Raw genomic sequence first — 21,333 nt, forward strand, 5'->3', positions numbered from 1 at the left:
CAATGGCATTGCGCTTCTTCCGGTTGACAACAGTGAGCTAACGCATACTTAAGGTAAGCTGTTTTGGTCCGTTGAACGTAAATATGAAACATTAGTTCTGTGTATTGAGAGCATTTCAGCGAATTAGAACTTCACATCTTATGGTCGAATTCATTTCTTATGCTACTTAAGATTCCTAATGATCAGGCTAGCTAGGTTAATGTCCTCAGTTAGCTTGGGTGGGTAACGCTAGCTTGCTATCTAACCCATCTATCTACCCAGCTTATTTGTTTTTGACGGGGCGGTCGTTGCCACTGATTCCGAGCTACCTAGCTAAACACATAAACTAGCTAATTAATTTGCACCTGGAAGGATTTCCTGAAAATCTAGCTAGTTATCAGACGCTAGCAGTTATACGTTTACTTATGTTTAGCTAACATCGTTGACATTGAACCATGAGCATCCTTGTTTTGTGCCATGGAACAGTTGTGGTGTTTTATAAACAGTTGGCTATAGCTGACGGACAGCTATATCGTCCATAATGGTGTACTCTGTAGGCTTACGATAGTTTTTTTTTATAACTGTAACGCTAGGAGACAATTTCAAGGGGAAAAGAAATGCATAGTTTGAATGGGTTAATGTTACGTCTAATGTAAGACGGCTGTATTCAGAAACGAATCCAACAATTTTACCCCATAAGACCAATATGTCTCATATGAGATTAATAGATTTCCTCGTGCATGCTTCGGGAAGCACTTGGCTAAATATGCACAGCCAGAACCGTGTTGGCTAACTTTTTACGCTGTAAAGGTTAGTGAGTTTTTAGAACATTTGTCAGAGCTCTTCTAGCTCACAATTGGATGTTTTAAGGCCTACATCTGCAGTCTCAAGGACACAGGAACACATGGATATGCTTAGTTTGACTAAACAAATCCCAGATGCTGCATAATGGTAAAAAGAAATCACACAGAGCAGTATTAAATAAGTATTAATTATGTGTTGAGGTGATTCCTAATCATTGTAAGTAATGATTTTTAATTAGGTTGACTGATTCATAGTAAGCTTATATGGAATACACACTCCAGTGATCCCTGTTTGTCACTTTTTAAATATTTACTTTGACTGGGACTTTAGTACAGTGGACAGAGGCTTTGTTTGCATCTCTGCAAACTACAGCTCTTGCATTTGCGGGCATTGTACAAACGTAAGAATATGTTGCATTTTGGGTATTACATTTTTTTCCTGCAGCGGCATTCAAGGACTTGGGACGACATGGTAAAAATACTCATGGGAAGATAAGACTGTGTCTTCCATAAACAGCAAAACTGAAGGTATCTGGAGAGAGAGACAGAGAGAGGCTGGCTTCGGCCACATGCAGTCCTGCATTACACTCTGAGCACACAGAGGTCTGAGTCGAGGCTGAAGATGGTCTGATGGACCGCCGCTTCTTGCTGACCTTCGTCTTCTGTTCAGTGTCGTGGGTTTTCTTCTGGGAAGCACGCTGGAAGAAAAGCAAGGAAAGTCAGATTGGAGAATGGCTACAGGGTCATGGGCTCTCCGACTACAAACATTTATTTGAAGGTCAGTAGAATTGTTGCAAAGCCAGGGATATTTAGTTCACTTTTGGTTTGAGGCTATACCAAAATCTTCAAAAAGGAAAAAAGAAAATAATATGGACCGGTAACCCTATTTTTCCACATTAGATTAAAGCTCAGTGTTTGGAAATTTTCAGAAATTGCACTGATTACAAGCTGCCAGTGGGCCAAAGTTAGAGTTGTCTTTTTTTCAGATTTGGCAGTACACTTATTTCATATAACAAATGAATGTGCAAGAGTTTGTACGTGTGTGTGTGTGTGTGTGTGTGTGTGTGTGTGTGTGTGTGTGTGTGTGTGTGTGTGTGTGTGTGTGTGTGTGTGTGTGTGTGTAGATGTTCAGTCTCTTGAAGAGCTCAGTCTGAGTGTGTTGACCCGCTTGGAGGAGGTGGTGCTGGAGCAGCGGCGGTGGAGGGACATCACGGAGGCTCACGTCCGGCTGCTCCGAGACTTTGCCTTTCAGGAGTGGCTGTGTTCCCAGAGCCTGGAGCACTACTACCACACGTAAATCTTCAAATATACACGCGCGCGCGCGCGCGCACACACACACACACACACCATTTCTATAATCAGTATACATCAGTATTTTTTATGGGGTTAATCATCCAGCTCGCCTGCTCCCGTCAATAAAGTTGCTTATGGTCTTCAAGCAGTTTGATGGTTGGCGAACTTTTTTACTCTGGTTCTGTGAATGAACAGGGTGGTGGTTTGTTGTTAATTCCACCAGAGGGCAGTAGTGAATACACATGCGGAATAACAAAACAGGTGAATGACATTGAGGTATGGCAACTGCAGGGAAGAGGGGGTCATTTGCTGCAGTGCTTGTTCCTTGTTACACTTAGACGTGGAACACACAGAACCCCTGCAGTGCTGCAGCGTGTGCTATGGCACTCTCTGCTAGGATACTTCATTGCACCTTTGTTTCATGTACAGTTTCACTTTCTTGATAATGTAGCATTAGGACAGTTTAGACATAAGAAGGTTCATGTTATTTGATAGTTTGACAATTGTTGTTTATGTGAACAAATATGAAATATTTAAACAGAAATTAACTAAAACATCATCTGCTATATGACACAACATTTGATAAAAATTATAGATTCTTTGCACATTGTTCACATTCTGGTCCTGTCTCATCTTTACTGATATCCTCAGTCTATTTGAACCCTTAAGACAAATGTTCTAAAACCCTTTATCAGCTAATGTACACTGTAGTGTTCTCTAAAAGTGTCCCTAACAAGGACCTCACAGATTCAGTGGGTTAAATGTTACTCTGGTTTTCTCACATTACTGGTGTTTCCTGTCTGGTTTGTGCACGGTTGGGTCCAAAGTATGCAAGGTATGACTTGTTTAATTTTGGCTAATATAATGTCACATGATGTTAATACTATGGCATTATTGTGTGCTTCATGAATTTATGTAAATAAATTGGCTGATATTATTATCCAGCATTAACGTCACTAACATACTCCGCGTGAAAGAAATTTGCAAAGCATAACAAATACATCTATGGAAGTATACAAATGTCCAATGCCTAAAAGGTTACTTATATCACTACATGGTATGTGCTGGTACTTAAGTTTTGGTCATGACAGTTGGTATTGCTGCTTCTCTTGGCACCTGTGCCGTTTAGTAGCAATGTTGAAAAATCATTTGATGGTGATTGTAAACTTGTCGATAACCTCTCATTGCATGAAATACCATTATTATTATTGTATGTTTTTGCTGAAATTCAGCTGTCATTATTAATGTAATTAATTAACAGGTTCACATTTGTATTGAACATGAATGGATTGGTTGTATAGCCTAAGCATAGCACTGCTCTTATGTTTTGGCAGTCTGAAGGCCCTGGGATGTACAAATCTGGATGACTTGGCCCAGTTTGACAGCCAGCTTCAGCTCTCTTTGGCAGCCTGGGGCTATTACTACGAGGATTACATCAAGCTGTCTACAGGAGTGAAGGTGCTCCAAGCCTCCAGGGGCAGCAGAGACCAGGACTACGAGATACAGCTGGTGCACAGCCTTGCAGAGAGGCGCCTTAACGAGAAGTGGTCCATTGGTGAGCATGATGGCAGGTGGAATATGGGGGTATAGCCGATAGTGGACCAAACTTCTATAAACCTTAGATATCATTTAATTTTATGTGTGCATCATTGTCTTAGAAAGTAGCTAAGCAAGATCTCCACACCCCTGATCTGGAATTTTTTTCCTCTGTAGTCAATGCTTTCAGTCAAGCATTCTCACGCCCTCTCACTTCTGGGGAGTAGCCTTTTTTTTTGGTAAATGTTTGTCATTTATTAAGGCTTCACAGCTGAACATCGAGGTGGTAGTTGTTGTTTGCTAGAAATCAAAGAAAATCAAGTAAACCCGGAAAATTTATGATTTTAGGTGTGAATCCAGCTAGTATGAGATCCTGTATTCTGTTTCAGATCATTGGTGATCGGATTGGCAATTATTCACATACAATTATGATAAATAATGCATGCCCATATCTTTCAGTGGGAGCGCTCATATTTGGCTGTACTGTTGCACTGTGCTTTCTGATAAGGGACCTCATGTTTTACGTGATTGGTAAGTTTTAATTTTCCTCCTTTTTTTCTTACTTTTAGTTTTAGCTTTTTATTATTTATTTGATCAGATCTAGCCACCTAACAACTCTTAAATGCCTAGAATAAGTGCGCAAATTCAGAATGGCAATAAAACTTTCTATAGATGTACTTTATTGATCCCCTGTGAGCGGAATAGCAGCAGTGTAGAACATTAAAATGTGCTATATAAATACTAAACACATCTTTGATCAGTAGACAAGACAAAAGCACAAGATAATACATGTCAGCAGTGAACCAGAGGGCCTGGGCAAAAGTGAGCTAAAGGTCAAGAGCAATAAGCTTCTGCACTGCCATTTCACAACAAGGAGGAATTGAATCTATGACATGAGGAACTTGAAGTGCTTCTGTGTTACTTCTTGTTAGCATTTTCATGAAGCTGCCGTTCTCCCCTAAATGCTTTTCTGGATGGGATCCCCGCCGCCCCGCAGGTGGAATAACCGTTTCCATCATCGCATTCGTCTTCACCATCAAGTTCTTGTGTGAGCTCGCAGCACGCGTAGTCAGCTTCCTGCAGAATGAGGACCCAGGCCGCCGAGGCGACCGTAGCATTTACGACTACGTGCGGGGCAACTACCTGGACCCCCGCTCCTGCAAGGTCTCCTGGGACTGGAAGGAGCCCCAGGAGGTGGGCCAGACCATGAGCTTCCGTGTGCAGGTATTACCAGAAAGGGCTTGTGCGTTGTGCGGCTGACATGATGCTCGGCTCTGTTAACCCAGCGTTTGCTGTCCGTCCCCTCAGCTCTTCTATAAGAATGGGCAGCCGTTCCCGGCCCGCAGGCCTGTGGGGCTGAGGGTGAACATCACTCACATAGAGCTGGCTCTGGATATTCCTGTCACCCAGGAGGTCGTCCAGGAACCGGAGTCCAACGTGGTGAAAGTGACCTTCACTGTGCGCAAGGCCGGCCGCTACGAGGTGGCCGTTAAACTGGGTGGCCTCAATGTTGCCTATAGCCCCTATTACAAGATATTCCAGCCAGGTAAGGGGAACCCTGAGACACTGTAGTGGGAGCCAAGGATGCTGTCCTCCTTCCTAGTCTTCGTTTGTCTTGTTTTGCTGGGGTAAAGCAATACTTACAGGCATGACTGACGCTGTCTTTTATTTTTCTTGTCTGTTGGGGTTTGAATTCTTTCTGCAGTGTTTAGAAGGATAGCATTTTCTGTGGCAGCTGGGTTTACTGAAGTGGACCCAGCTAGAGTGCTAAAAGCCGTTTTTTATTTCAGCTGTATTTGTATAATATCAATATTGATTGTAAAGTTTTTGAAGTGTTCATACTCTGTGTACATGAACTCAAACATTTATTTTTCTTGGACATGGAACATGTCAAAGAGCACGTGGCATGTAAGCTGACTCTACTTGTGGAATCGGGTGTTTTCCTTTCTGTTGGAATTCTAGTGCCCTGTGTTTTGTACTTATTTGTTCCAGGGATGGTGGTGCCCTCCAAAACGAAGATTGCGTACCACTTTTCCACTCTGGTGCTGACATACGGACTGCAACACACGCTGCAGATTGAGCCTCGGGATGAGTACGGCAACCCCACTAGCAACTCCGTCTCCCTGGTGGATGAGGCCAACTATAGCGTTCATATTCACCCAGTAAGAGACCTTCCCAGCACCCACGAGCTGGGCATACAGCTGCATGACCCGCTTTATCACCGTTTAACAAGCTCAACTGGCTACAAGAGACAGTATGAGTGATGACCATGTTCTTCCCTTCTCTCTAAATTTCTCTTCTCTGCCCCTTATTGTGATTTATTCTGTCCTTTCTTGGCCATTTCTGTCCCTTTCTGTGCCATAGTTGGGCAGCGTGGAAGAGGACAGCTCGGAGGACTACTACAGCACGGCCGTCTCCTGTATTAAGCAGCAGTGTCATGTCCTGCTTCGGCTCACTCTGAAGAAGAAGGGCTGCTTCAGGGCACGCATCACTTACAGGGATCAGTCACTCAGCAATGGAGAGTTTGACATCATTGTGCTAAGCGGTGAAGCCCTTTCTTTTTTTCCTGTTAATCTATGAGATTTAAAAGTTGAATGCATAGGGGTGTGTGTGTGTGTGTGTGTGTGTGTGTGTGTGTGTGTGTGTGTGTGTGTGTGTGTGTGTGTGTGTGTGTGTGTGTGTGTGTGTGTGTGTGTGTGTGTGTGTGTGTGTGTGTGTGTGTGTGTGTGTGTGTGTGTGTGTGTGTGTGTGTGTGTGTGTGTGTTGCAGGTGTACACTCCCTCACCCGAGTATTTGGCTTTTTCAAGTACTGTCGACAATTGAAACTTGATTTCTTTTCCATTTCTTTTGAAATCAACACTTCAGAGAATGAGAAGAGCTGTGTGGAGAAGAACGTGTCCACTCCAGGCATTAGTATCTACTTTGAGGCCTACCTCTACAGCACAGGCAACTACAGTGGTTCTCCGTGGCAGCTGCCAGCCTCCTCTCTCCTGACCCCACAGAGACGACCCTCTGTGGGTGATGAGGAAGATGAGCACGACTCGCCTGTAGAGGGCCAACTGGAGAAGGTCAAGAAACCAAAAAAGGTCTACTGCTACATATCACCAAAGGTAGGTCATTTAGGATTGGTCTCTAGCACTGTCACACGCATTTGTTTAACCTTCGTGTTCTCTCATTCATTTGAACTCTGTCATATTTCAGCAACTCTCTGTGAAGGAGTTTTACCTGAAGATTATTCCCTGGCGTCTTTTCACTTTTCGTGTGTGCCCCGGGACCAAGGTTTGCTCCGCCTTGTTGAAGACTGCAAGACGCTGTTGAGATGCCTCATGCTAAAAAAAATCATTTTTATTTTTTTTTTTTCTGGCTTCCTCCTCCTCCCCCTGTCCCCCACCCCCCTTAGTTCACATACCATGGGCCAGACCCAAACCATAAGTACCTGACTCTGGTGGTGGATGATGGCATCCAGCCTCCTGTGGAGCTGAGCTGCAAGGACAGGAACATCATGGCTGCCACATTTATTCGCTTCCTTCACAAGAACATTGGTGAGCCTGACCCCTGGGATACATGCAGGTAAAAATGCTCAAGGTTGTTTGGTAATGAGTTTGATCGTTTTGCTCTGGTTGTTTGGCCCACAGGAGGTTCTGAGACATTTCAGGACAAGGTAAGCTTTTTCCAGCGGGAGCTCAGGCACATCCATTCTAAGAGGCCTCGGACTAAGACCTGCCTGAAGATCAGCCGCCACTCCATCCTCGACTCTGTGAGTAACCCTCTCTACTCGCATGGCTTTTTAGCTCTCTACTTCTGAAAATGTTCTTGTGGTGGTGGTAGTTATTTATGATTGTGAGGTTCATCTTAACTGACACACTTTTTTTTTTTCTCCCTACTTCAGTCTCTTAAGGCCACTAGGAACTTCTCTGTGTCAGACTGGAGTAAGAACTTTGAGGTGGTGTTTCAGGATGAAGAAGGTCTGTTCATAAATCAATAAAAGATGGTTTTAACAATTTAAGTCCTTAAATGGTACATGGTGATAAGTACCATTGGCAGTGGAAATATAGTTTTCTGTTTGTGTGTGCCTCATATAGCTCTGGACTGGGGTGGACCGAGGCGGGAGTGGTTTGAGCTTGTGTGCAAGACTCTGTTTGACACCAACAACCAGCTGTTCACACGATTTAGTGACAACAACCAGGGTCTGGTACGCATCAGTCTCCCACAGCTACTCAATTTCGCTTCTCCAGCTTTCAGAAATCAAACTAGAGAGATTGCAGATATGTTGACCACACTTTGTTTTTTGTTTTTTTCAAATAAAATAAGTAACATCAAGATACTAACATCCTGTTGTCTCAGAGACGTATAGTTGAGAAAGTAGACTGGTGTGTGATATGAGCTGTGTCTGAGGACAGGTTACTGTGTATGTGAGGCAGGTCCATCCTAACGCCGAGCGGCCCCCTCACCTGAGGCTGAAGATGTATGAGTTTGCTGGCCGTGTGGTGGGGAAGTGTCTGTATGAGTCGGCGCTGGGAGGGGCTTACAAGCAGTTGGTACGTGCCAGGTTCACTCGCTCCTTCCTGGCCCAGATCATCGGCTTGCGCATGAACTACAAGGTAATGGTGCCTGTTTCAATCAAGCATCAAGAGCATGCCTGTGGCTTGTACATATTCATGCATTCCTCTAATTTGAAGAAATTCAGCCATGTTTGTTATTACATCTGTTGTAAAATATACATTTCTTTGAAAACAGTACACGCAAGTACTTGTCAGTGGTTATAATTCCCTCTTAATGCCTTCAATAAATAGTGGAGAACTGAAGTCATAAATCTGTCTGTGGAGCCTGTGTGTTGCTCTGACAGACATGTCATCACCTCTCTGCTTGTTAACTTTCCCAAGGGCCTCTGTTAAATGCCTCCCAAGGCTGCAGACACAGCCCCCACCTTCTTGTCTTTGCTCTGGGCTGAGCCACAGTTTTGTGCTGGTTTTGTGGCTAGCGTTTGAAGGCCCAGCTGCTCCGGCCGCTGGCAAAGGCTGTGCACGTTTCTTCGGATGGGGTAATGCCTGTTTGTTTTGCTTTACACATTTGACTGGTTTCAATCTCTCCTACCATCCACACCCCCCACCCTGTTTACCGCGGCAGTACTTTGAGACGGACGATCCCGAGTTCTACAAGACCAAGGTCTGCTTCCTGCTAAACAATGACGTGAGCGAAATGGACCTTGTGTTCGCTGAGGAGAAGTACAGCAAATCGGGGCAGTTGGAGAAGGTAACGCTCGTCTTCTCTTCCAAATAGCTCTCTCTTCATAGCCTGGCATCTAGTGCCCCTCAGGCATGCGGAGAAACACACAAGGCAACATGTTTCAGTCTAATGAATGCCCTCTGCTACTGTAGGCCTGTCAGGAGCTGTTGAGCAGATGGGGAAGCTGAATGTTTAAAGTACATTTTTATAGTACTAGGTGTGAAATTGTAGACATGGGGAAATGCACAAAATCACCATAGTGCTAAGTGGGAGTAAAAGTGCGTGCATTTGTGCAGGTGGTGGAGCTGATTTCTGGGGGTGCACAGATTGCTGTGACTAACGAAAACAAGGTGCATTACCTGAATCTACTGGCTCAGTATCGGCTGGCCACTCAGGTGCGGGATGAGGTGGAGCACTTCCTCAAAGGTAGGAGCGCACCAACCACCCCATCAGCATATTGGTGCTTCTTTCAATGTATGGGTTCAGAGCAAACATAGATGTTTTGTAATCCACAGGTTTGAATGAACTTGTTCCTGAGAACCTCTTGGCCATATTTGATGAGAATGAGTTGGAGGTAATCCTGTCAATATTTCTATAAACATGGAAAAACAGTGGTTTGTTTTACTTTGTATACTTACTTACAATAAGACCTTTATAACTATTAAGCAAAAAGGAGTTTTTCCTCTGTGTGTTTGTATGTGTTTATATGTGTTTGTGTGTGGTCCCATTAAAATGCCATTGTTATCTTTTGTCTTTGCACAGTTGCTGATGTGTGGTACTGGGGACATTAATGTGCAGGATTTCAAAGCCCATGCTGTTATAGTTGGAGGCTCATGGCATTTCAGAGAGAAGGTGGGTGGTTAACCCCAGCTGTGGACTGGTACTGGAACTTTTTGTTTGGCTTTTAAGAGTTAAGATTCTTGTGATTAATTTATGTAATTAAGTAAAAAATGTTGGGCATGGATAAAAATACAAAAAACAGATTTTTCTACTAATTATCTAATTTTTACACATTCACCACACAATTACAGTTTTGGTTCCATTCCAAAAGCCCAATGTTTTCCGTTTAATTTGTAGTCTGTCTTTATAATTTTCTCATGAAGTGTTTCACTGCTCAGCAATGGACCAAAGAGATGTCCCTTTTCAACTGCCAACTTTGTGTGTGTGTGTGTGTGTGTGTGTGTAGGTGATGAAATGGTTCTGGGCTGTGGTGTCCTCCTTCACTCAGGAAGAGCTAGCACGCCTGCTCCAGTTCACCACCGGCTCCTCTCAGCTGCCCCCCGGGGGCTTCAATACACTCTGTCCCTCCTTCCAGATCATAGCAGCCCCCACACACAGCACCTTGCCAACTGCACACACCTGGTATGTGTATACATCTCTCTCTCACACACACACACACACACACACACACACACACACACACACACACACAGAGAGAAATATTAGTTTACTTGAATTAAACCAGAGGCCTCATCCTCTACATGTCTACACCTTTAGCTGGATTTTACTTTATTTGGATATCTGTCAGTCGAGCTGTCCATGGTAATTGGATTCCCTCTATTTTCCTCTCCTAGTTTTAACCAGCTGTGCCTCCCTACCTATGACTCCTATGAGGAGCTGCACAAACTGCTGAAGCTGGCCATCAGTGAGGGCAGTGAGGGCTTTGGCATGCTCTGACCACATACTGGCACTGAGGAAGTCTCCATGTCTGTGTGTGTGTCTCTCGCTCTCTCTCTCACACACACACACACACACACACACACACACACACACATCTCGTGCTCTGCCTCTGCCCTTCCCTCTGTGCTCTCACCTCCTCTCTCCTCTAAGTGAGCTGCTGTATAAGAGCCAATGCACCTTTTGCCTCCAATAACAGACCTCTAAGCCCAAGCCCTCCTGGACATCCAGATCTTCTCTTTAAAGCAGGACCTTCAAAGAGGACGTTACTTACACATGATCCTGAGATGCCTTTGGCTAATTCCAGTAGATGCTGGAGCTTTGTATAAATGTAAACATTTTTTTCTTTTTTGTATTGTTAAAAAAGAAGAACAGAATTAAAGAGCTGTTGAGTAGATGGTACATTTGCTTAATTTTATGCGAGATAGCTTATATGGGCCCTCATGTTTTAATGACTAATCACATTTAGCATTAACACAACTGGGATCATGGGAGCATTCAGACAGAGTGTAGCAGCCTGGAAGGTGTGTGGTTCTACTACACACTTACTGCACTTTGGCCTTATCTGATCAGGGACGGTTGTATGTATATACTGCTGTGAATTATGTATGTATATAGGTATAAATGCTATCATTTCATCTTTTTCTTTTGTCCTTAAAAAAAAAAGGTGGATCATTGATAGTTTTTCATGTTGTGGTTTTTACTTTCTCCTCCTAACAGTCTGCCATGTCTCATTCCTTTTCTTTTGTGTAATTATTCTGCCCATGCAGTGGCCTGGGTGTGTGTGGCCTGACATAAGACTGCGCTACAATGATTTCGGCTAGGCTTGGGTGTTTTTCCCTGAGGTCACTTGACGGCAACTCTGTGTTGCAGAATTTAACCATAGTGATCTGGAGCACTGGCTGAAAAAGAGTACTTCCTCCTTTCTCCTGCGTTACTTTCATATCTCCGGGCACCATCTATGCATTTTTTAAAGGCAAGCCCACTTTATAGAGAACTGTCTGGTTTCTGTGACATGATTTGCATCAGGACAAAGGGTGTTGTGCTATGATGCAAACAGTTTCAAATGTTTTCTTGTTCTTGAGATTTTTGTTATTTATGACCTTATTTATTTAAACGTATACATATTGCCACTTGACCAATGTCATGTGACAGTATGCTTGTGTTGATACAGGTGCTTTATGAAACGAGAACCTGAAAGCTAGACGGATGCTCTGTCCTTTTAGGTTTTTTTACATAGTCTTTTCGTAGTTCACCTTTTGGCATTGTTTCCGCTAAAGCTGGTTTCCACCAGTAATTCACGGTTTGTTGGTTGTTTGTGAAAGCAGAATTTCTGTTAAGACAGCTCACCAGAACCAACCACTCAGATTTGTCTTTACCTCCTTGTTGAAGCTTCTGAATACAAGAGCTTGTACTCATCATATCCAAGGAAATTACTTCCAAATGACTGATCTGAGGACAGCATTGCTGTTATCCAGTCAAAAAAAGCTTAAGAAAACTAGGTTTCAGTCTCCGCTTGGGTAACACATCTCGTGCTTTTATCCCTGCTTTATGTCCATCTTGTATAATGCTACATGGGTACTCATTCACAAAGCCTACGCACTGTTGTCAAATGCATCGACATATACTGTAATCCTATGTAGCCGTGCTTCAAGGCAAAACACAGCTGCTGTTAACTTTGGCGCTAATGTGCAGTTGAATAATCCATAGAGAATTGTCATACAGAATAAACCATATTAAGTGACTGAAACTTAAATTCAAGAATAAGTTATAGACCTTTTGATCTTCTCCACCTTGTAATGCCACCAGGAAGCGCTGCATGTGAGCTCACTTTAGGGATGGTGCACTTTGCCCTTGGACAGACGAATGCTGTGTTTAGCCTGAGGATTTTCCACTTAGCACAGCTGTAGAAACTGTAGGGTGTGGTTGGGCTGAGAATGAAATCATTGCATATGGTTCACACTGCACAATGGCCAAGGCACATCCAGAATGACTTAAATCGCCTAATTTTTAAAGACTGCGGTGGCTAAAAAGCATACTGGAATATTGTCTCTCATTATTGCGTGCATTTAAAGAATTTTGTGACCACAAGTACTTCACCAGGGGTAAATGAGACTCACAAATGTATCATTTCCGTTGCTTATAACAACTTTGGCTGTTTTTGTGTTTGTTTGTTTTTTATTTCCTTTCAAGTACATTTAAGACATTTAAGTTACTATGAAGTTGTAAAGTTTGAGAATGCAACACAAATTTGCCTAACTGGTGGTTCATTTGAGATGGGATGTATATAGTGTAAGGGGAAGGCTTTCTATTATGCCAAGTGGGAGCTGTTGAACGCTCACCTGCAGAAGGTCTTTAGCGTTCAGCACTTTGTTCTGAAGACTGTGTCTACTCCTCTGTTTGTGAAGAAATAAAAAGTGAGACAAATTTCAGTCATCTCTGAATATCCATTATTGATGTTTATGGTTTTGTTTGAATTAGGTTGACTGGTAATTTTTAAGCTGATTAAATCATTGGAGTCATTGGGTTTTTTGGGGGTCGGGGGCTAGGCATTTGGTCTTCAGTGTACCTTTTGTCAACACAAAATATGCTTCACTCATGATATAGAGTGATAAACTTTGCAGGGCCAGTGTTAGATTGCATTTCTGTGATAGAGACATGGAACTGATCATTTACAGTACATTGGAACCTTTTTACTTGCTCTGTTTTGGGAAGTGAGGCAATCATATGCCTCACAGTATCACATAGCAATGACTGATGTCTAACTGCTTCAATGTACAGAAAATTCAGTCAGACTTTCCAATGAAATTCAATCAAACGTTCCATTGGAACCTCCTAATACCAGTGAGAAACATCTGCTCTACATCAGTTGAGAAGACAGAAGTCCTTGGACAGCAAGGGTCATCTTTTTTCCAGAGAATTATACAGCTTTTAAAGGTTCCACAATCTTATTTTATAATTTATCCCAAGATTAGATTTAATCTCTATACAGAAAAACAAATGTAAGTGATCCCAGATGTCAGTAATATAGCTTTGTATGTGAAACTTTTCATCTGGTTTGATTTGAATTCCCAGCACCAAAATACAATCGAAATAAATAAATAAGAAACCAAACGAATATCAGAAAACACAGTCAGAACATCGTCTTCCACTCCATGACCTGAAGGCCCACTCAGCCAATTACAGCACATGCAATGCCCTGTGCAAACTCAGGGGGGCAGCTGTCATGCATCAGAGGCATGAGGGGTGAGCAGAAGCACTCTGGTCTAAGCTGGCCTCCGCTGGCCCCCACTCCGACAGCTCTCACTTATCTAATGATGGGGGTTTCCTGTCAAAGGCAAACAGTCCACGCCCCAGGTGTACTTCCACACGTTTGCTCAGCACTTCATCCTATGAGCTGTTAATGAAACGGTGAGCTCCCATTACTCACTGTACAAATGCAATTTGCTTGGACCCGGGCCTGCATTAGCTGATAGTTGATCAGTTTGGTGAAGTGCTCAGGAGCTGTTTTTCCACCTTTAGATTTGGAACATTTTTATTAGTTATATGTAAACTTTAAATTTAATTGTGGCTATAATGAAAAGTATTTCTTGTATTCTATATTTGAATTTTGCTGTTTTATATAAATAAATGTGTGTAATAGATAATATATATTAATAAAGTGTATGGGTGTGTATCTTGGCTGGGAGAGAAGGGGTGGAAAACGAGGAGTATGAGTAAATGAGGTATGAGTCAGCTGTGTTAACCTAACAGATGACCTAAAGTATGAGTAAATGAGGTATGAGTCAGCTGTGCTAACCTAACAGATGACCTAAAGTATGAGTAAACGAGGTATGAGTCAGCTGTGTTAACCTAACAGATGACCTAAAGTATGAGTAAATGAGGTATGAGTCAGCTGTGTTAACCTAAAAGATGACCTAAAGTATGAGTAAACGAGGTGAGTCAGCAGTGTTAACCTAACAGACCTAAAGTATGAGTAAATGAGGTATGAGTTAGCTGTGTTAACCTAACAGATGACCTAAAGTATGAGTAAACGAGGTATGAGTCAGCTGTGTTAACCTAACAGACCTAAAGTATGAGTAAATGAGGTATGAGTCAGCTGTGTTAACCTAACAGACCTAAAGTATGAGTAAATGAGGTATGTTAGCTGTGTTAACCTAACAGATGACCTAAAGTATGAGTAAACGAGGTATGAGTCAGCTGTGCTAACCTAACAGACCTGAAGACCCTGCCTTAAATAGATCTTTTTCATCCTCATTGCATTTTTTTCTGGTGGTTTTTGGAGCCTCTTTTATCTGCTCCTTCACCTCTCTCTTCTTTCTGTCTGCTCCTTCTCCCTCTCCTAGGTGTGCAACTAAAGGATGGCATGTTCACCTGTGGAGAAAATGAGTGTTTCCTCTCTACTGTCAATCTTCACTTGGCCTATTCTCCAGTTCTGTTGTTCTGAAGACACCAGCTACCTCAGTGCTTGACACAAAGCATTTCAAAGCATTTTAAATAAGTATCTCCTTTAGACTGAGACCTTACAGGAATTTACCACAAATATGTTTATCCTGTTTGTTCCCCCCATTTGTTGGCATTTGTGTCAGTGTTAGATCATAATGGAGGTAAACTGTGGTTAACTGTGATATAAACATTGGGAAAAAGATTGTTGTAGTCCAGGAAAATGCAATGGCACATGCTTCCATAACAAAAAAAACAACGTGTGTTTGTGTGTATGTGTATAAACATATTTGTTTGCACAGCTGATGAAGGACCTCTCTCCGAAATTCCCTGTACAAACATGCACACATTATATATATAAAAAATACATTGTTATACTGCTATGTATTTATACGTTGTACAATATGTTGGTCTGTATATAACTATGCATTTCAGAGCAGCAGACTTGTTAACTTGTTTCTATCTATGCTGCAGTATAAAGTAGTAGACTGAGGCATCTTGAGGAACTTGGCAGAACCCTCGCACTGGTCCTCCCTCCTTGGCAGAGTCCTGGCTGTGTGCATAATAGTCCCTTTTTCAGTTTGCCTTTAGGAATGCACAGTGGGCAAAGAGCAGACCTCTGACCAGCAAACCACAAAATCCACCTCTGGCTCACTCTCCAGGGGTACCCAGTTTATTTGTTGATCCCTGAAAGCTCTTATTTTATGTGTTTCCAGAAAATACTGTGTTTTTATTCCTCAGCTGCTGGTGGTGCTTGTCAGATCTCGCATAACTGCATGATTGATCCTTTGATGTGACATGCAGTTGTCTCTGTAGGGCAAACAATGCCTGGAATGGCCAACTGTGAGTTCACGCAACATTTCAGCTCTTTCGTGCACCACATGGACCTGCAGTAGAGCTGGGAAATGCACAGTAACAGATGCCAAAACATCTCTTCCCAACTTTGTAGATATGAATAAACACAATCCAAGTAATTCACGGAATAATCGTTTGATTATAGTATATTAGTGATCCATAGATATTTACAGAACTGTGTTACATAACTAGGCATTTTGGCAACTAATGTTAAACTGTCGGCTTCGCTTCAATCTGTCTTCCAGAATTTCTTACGCCACAAAGGGAGTTTGTGTTTTTGTATATATCCTTCATGTTTTTGTTAAAACAGCCACACTCTGTGGCACTCGCCAGTCTTTAAATGATTCACTCATAGGCTGTAATATATTTGAGAAAGGTCTTCAAGCGACAGCTCGAAGTGATGGGAGTATATGTGGAACATGGCTGACCTCTCCCCCAGCTGGATACCCTCAAGGTCTGGCACTTTCCCCAAATCTGGTTCCGGATTGCCTGATTGGAGGTGTTGACTAACTGGCAGACTGATGAGCAAATTAGCCTCTTCGGGCTTGATAATCATCTGTGCGCCCTGTGCGGAAACCATGTACCTCGTGGGGGAGCAGCAGTTCCTTGGGCTTGGCGTGCGGTGACGTCTCAGATTAGTGGTGTATTTTCCCTCATGGGCCAGTGATGTCACGTGCCGTGCAACCATCCTTTTAGACGTGACTTCAGACTCCATCAAACACGTGTGGGTGAGTGGCTTTGTGGAAGTAACTCCTCATCTAGCACATAAGAGCTGGCCTGCTGTTGCTGCTCTGACAAGGTGATGGATGAACCACAGCAGCTCTGGTGGCTCCTTAGGACTTTGCTCTTTTTGATGCAAAAGTATCAGAGATCCACCCTATGAAGTTTTATAGCACTATGACATCGTGGCTGCATCACTGGCTAGATTAGCTGACTGGAATATGACTGCAGTGACTAATGCCGAAGATGGGCAACAGACATGGTTGAAGTTCTGCTTCCTATAAAATGCTCAGCAACTGACTCGGGATCAGTTCTCGTTACCATAGCACTCATACTGATACGTTATGAGGGAAATGAGCAAACTGTCCCCAGTGGTAAATGGGGCGATGAAGGGAGTTGGCAGATCCGAGTGGGAGGAATGAGGCCACGGGATGCTGCTGATTAGTGGAGTTTCGCTCAGAGCTGGAACTCATCACCCAGTGGAGGGACAGCTTGAGCCTGAGTTCTCTACAAGGTCCTGAGAATGAGTGCCCCCCACCCCTCCAAAGTTTTCAGCTGACCCTGGAACTGCAAAGCGAGTAAGAGTGAGCGGTGATCTCCACCTGCCAACATCCCCCTCAGTCCTCGTGCCCTTAATCGCAAGCCAGGGTCTGTCTCAATGCCTGGAGCTGAATTATTCCCCTCTCTGTAGTTCCTTCCTTTCATTACTGCTGCTCTGAAAGGGCTCTGCTATGTGATCATTGAAAGTACAATCAGCACACCAACAGCAGGCCATGCAGTCATTGTGGTGAGAGATGAAGCAGAACGCTTAAAATTTGTTTTTGGCCAGTTGTGTGTCTAGTGTGTTTTTGTGGTTGCAACATCAAAAAAACAAAATATGTTCTTCAGATTTTATCTATATGTGTTGCCTTTTTTCCCCCTGTCACCTTTGAAATTAGAGTGAAATGCATTTCTGCATGTTTTACCTCATTTACACTGAACAGGCAAAAAACTTGTATGAGACATGTGCCTAAAACTGTTAGAACCATTTGCTATAATATGTAATTTATGTTTTGGAAGTTACATAAAAAGCATATTTATGTAGCTCAGCCCAAAAATGGAGCATACTGTGAATCTCTCACACTTGGGTCCACAGTACCCAATAAAAAAATGGCATTTTAAAAAGAAAAGAGCACACCTTTGTCAGGCCACATGTAATTTACAGAAGGACTCAGGGATGAATACATTGATTTATGAGGTTAGTGGTTCTGCAGGGATGTACAAGGACACAGCCATGTTCACTGCTGTTCATTGGAAAATACTTGTGTCCACCATACATGCTGGGGTTCTCGGGTTTGAACTTTAATCAGTCAATGGGGCCTGGGGCCCCTGTCACCCATCATCGAGTTGCAGATGGTAGTAAAATGGTGGGTTAGCAGCTTCATCATGACAGAGAAAACATATAAAGCCACTGACATGGAACAGGACCATGATTCACAATGAACAAGCTGTGTCAAATCACCCCTAAAAGTGCAAATGGGTGTTCAAACATTTACGTATATTACAACGGTGTGAATATTTTAAATTATGATCTCTTTCTGGGCTGACAAGTGTTGCATCAGAGACATTAAAGGCTTTCAATAATCTTCTGAGGTGGAGTGTTTTGAAAACCACAACCAAGTCAAGCGATTATATTTATTTCGGCAAGTATTTGTGCCAAAATAGCTCCAGTGCCCAGGAATGATCCTGGCATTAGGTTCTATTCCACTTCCTGATCACAGCTGCTGCAGGCTTCACACTCTAATCCAACTGTCTCACACTCATCTAAGCTCCATGTTTGTCTTATGTCTTGATTTTCTCACAAAAGATCATCTCTCATGTTTGTATACACGTCTCAATACCAGGTATTTTATATGTATTTTCATTTGTATGGGCTCAATAATTCACAATTAAAGTTTTCATGAAGATTATTATCTATATATTAGGACATTTAACCATATTTTAGTTATCCTATCACAGAAGACACACCATATTTTAGCTAATTTATCACACGACACCATATTTTAACTATCCTACCACAGAAGACATGCCATATTTTAGCTATCCTATCCCAGAAGACATACTATATTTTAGTTATATGTTCTGTCACAAAAGACATATTTTAATTATTCTATCACAGAAGGCACACCATATTTTACTTATCCTATCACGTCCTGCAGCATTTGTACTGTGAAATCTGTGCAGCTGAAGTTTGATTCCTTTTTAACCAGGTGGCATGTTTATTCAGGGTCATTATGGCTGTCCTGCGCATATAGGATTTAAGCTAGATATATTGTGATATGTAGTTGTAAATGCATGTGATTAGAAATTCTAGTCCCCTGTACATGTAGAGAAGCCTTGAAGACATCAGCCCTCTTCCTAAAGGAGTGATCATATCACTGTCTTCCTGGAAGAGTGATCATGTCATTGTCTTTCTAAAAGAGTGATCATATCACTGTCTTCCTAAAGGAATGATCATATCACTTTTCCTAAAGGAGTTATCATATCACTGTCTTTCTAAAAGGTCCTATCACTGTCTTTATAATAGAGTAATATCATGATAATATCACCATCTTTTTCATCATGCAGAAGAAATGCCCATTCACAAAATTCCCATTCCAAACTGTCAATGATTTGTACACAAAGTTAAACTGTTTTCAGTAAGGAAAATATTTCACTGAGTATAACTCATTTTAGACTTCTAGCTAATAAAGACTGCAAATGTTTCCCCCAAAAGATTGCAGTGTTAATATCGTTTCAATCATGTCGCACAGGTAAAAATACCATTTGGCAAAATAGTGCATTTTTTAGCTGAATAACAGTTATGTTTAAAGGTCCATAGCTGGAGTGCTCTCTAACAAACAACAGCAGCAGCTACAAAATCTGAACATGTGGCTGCCAAACACTGCATGGGACTGATGACTGATGATTGCAGGGTGTCCAGGTGGAGGTGATCAGATGCTGGCAGTGTGTTTTTTAGTACAATGGCACGCATGCTGTTTCTCCTGAGAGGCGGGGCAATTGTCATAATGGTTTACTAGGAATGTCTAGGATGTGGCTCGCAGGACACATTTAGGTTTAAAAGTATCTCTCTGGGTATGCTATCCACTATCGAGCCAGAGGAGGATGGGTTCCCCCTTTTGAGTCTTGGTTCCTCTCAACGTTTCTTCCTCATGCTCCTCATGCTCCTCATGCTCTAAGGAGATTTTCCTTGCCACTGTCGCCTTTGTTTTGCTCACTGGGGGCTTAGACTCTGGCATTTGTAAAGCTGTTTTGTGACAACAGCTGTTGTAAAAAGCGCTATATAAACAAATCCTGATGTTGACTCTGACTATTCAAACTTAAACAATTACATGCACACCCAGGTAAAAAAATCGTGAGTACTGGTTGGTGCCAAGATAGACGAAGCTAGGGAAATGGAGCTAATATACAGATACAAACCCAGCCTACAAAATCCAGAGAAAACGAGAGCAGATGCAGACAGGCTACAGCCATGGTAGAGAACATTAGGTACCACACCTTCTGGAAACTGCTGAGTCCAGACAACCCATTTTCCATCTGGTTTAAATTCCTGTATCCTGTTCCCTACCCCAAAATGGTAAATGAGTGAGAGTAAGATTTAGCATGGGTGTGACTTGTTACCTTATGTAAGCAGGTATTTTGACTAAATAATTTTTTTAACTAGTGACATAATTTCTTTCTATCTGGTTCTATCTGGAAGTAAAGAGGAACACCCTCTCTTTGGTTTGTCAGAATTTTGTGTACTGTTGATAACATGAATGATAGCAAGTATTTACTATTATGTGTAATCATTGCACTTCTCAGCTTCCTCTCCAGAGTTTCAATAAGCTGTCTTACCAACCTTGTAACAGAAATTGGGGAAAATATAGACCATAGTTTGGTCTTATATGTTATACTAATTCTTGATGTACGGTTCCTGAAATGTACTCACTCTTGTCTATTGATTTGGCTCGGGACAAGTAAATAAAAATACAATTTTGAGGGAGAAAAACTTCAAAAAATGATGTAAAAAGATGGTGAAGGGATGGTTCTGAGACTTCTTATTTGGTTACCAGTCTGTAATACAACAGCCATACAGACAGTTGGTAGTGGATTGGATGTCACAGGTTGTAAATGGTATGAGATGCAACTAGAAGAGGCACTTGTTCTGTTTGAGAATTGGGTTCACCCACTCAAATGTAATGATGAGAAAAGGATGCACTGCACTGGGAGGACATAATAGACAGTCGACATGAAACTACACGAGAAAGCCTGTAACTACATGACATAAGCCAACACCATGGCACGGAATCTTGACGTAGTTCTGGAAGAAGGTAAACATAAAAAAAGACCCAGGTGTGTTTTTGTCTTTCCTTGTGATGTTCACTTCCATAGACTCAACAGGGCTCCTCTACTGTGGACTAGGTTCACCTTCTGACCTGGGCTATTATTTTTTGCATTTCTCCTTTGTTACATTAGACACTTGGGTAGTGTTTCTTGATAATGAAGGAGGAACACCCATTAATGTCATAAAAGACCTAATTTTAGAAACATCTGTTTGTTTTTTATCAATCAGTCTTCAAAGATACACAAACATCTGGCCATTCTTCATTTCTTCAAAACCTTGTCAAAGACACAGAACAATATGTTGCAGTTATGTGTACTTGAAAGCTGTGAAGTTACATTTTGAGAATATTAAAGTCATATGACACAGTGGTGCCCATCTTTCCACTGAAGTGTTTATTTCTGAAAAGGTCAATTAGTGGTGATAAGTCAATAAATG

The 21,333-nt window shown here is 42.2% G+C and overlaps 1 protein-coding gene across 1 annotated transcript; it reads left to right on the top strand.

Moving 5' to 3' along the window:
• Positions 1–3: 3 nt before the first annotated feature.
• On the top strand, positions 4–12,946 carry arel1 (apoptosis resistant E3 ubiquitin protein ligase 1). The gene is made up of 22 exons (XM_035533019.1): positions 4–53; positions 1,228–1,560; positions 1,907–2,075; positions 3,410–3,630; positions 4,071–4,142; positions 4,609–4,835; positions 4,920–5,157; positions 5,604–5,773; positions 5,976–6,156; positions 6,477–6,721; positions 6,813–6,890; positions 7,012–7,153; positions 7,247–7,368; positions 7,501–7,576; positions 7,694–7,803; positions 8,033–8,212; positions 8,739–8,864; positions 9,134–9,263; positions 9,353–9,411; positions 9,600–9,689; positions 10,024–10,199; positions 10,412–12,946. The coding sequence occupies exons 2-22, from the start codon at positions 1,413–1,415 to the stop codon at positions 10,512–10,514; spliced, it is 3,063 nt and encodes a 1,020-aa protein (XP_035388912.1). The 5' UTR covers positions 4–53; positions 1,228–1,412; the 3' UTR covers positions 10,515–12,946.
• The last annotated feature ends 8,387 nt before the right edge of the window (positions 12,947–21,333 follow it).

This window comes from Electrophorus electricus, chromosome 13, assembly GCF_013358815.1.
Source record: "Electrophorus electricus isolate fEleEle1 chromosome 13, fEleEle1.pri, whole genome shotgun sequence".
Taxonomy (NCBI): domain Eukaryota; kingdom Metazoa; phylum Chordata; class Actinopteri; order Gymnotiformes; family Gymnotidae; genus Electrophorus; species Electrophorus electricus.

Coding starts and splice junctions, on each gene's coding strand:
- arel1 (XM_035533019.1), top strand. CDS start 1,413: ATGGACCGCCGCTTCTTGCTGACCTTCGTCTTCTGTTCAGTGTCGTGG. Junction 4,143..4,608: donor CCTCATGTTTTACGTGATTG/GTAAGTTTTAAT, acceptor GCCGCCCCGCAG/GTGGAATAACCGTTTCCATC. Junction 6,722..6,812: donor ACTGCTACATATCACCAAAG/GTAGGTCATTTA, acceptor GTCATATTTCAG/CAACTCTCTGTGAAGGAGTT.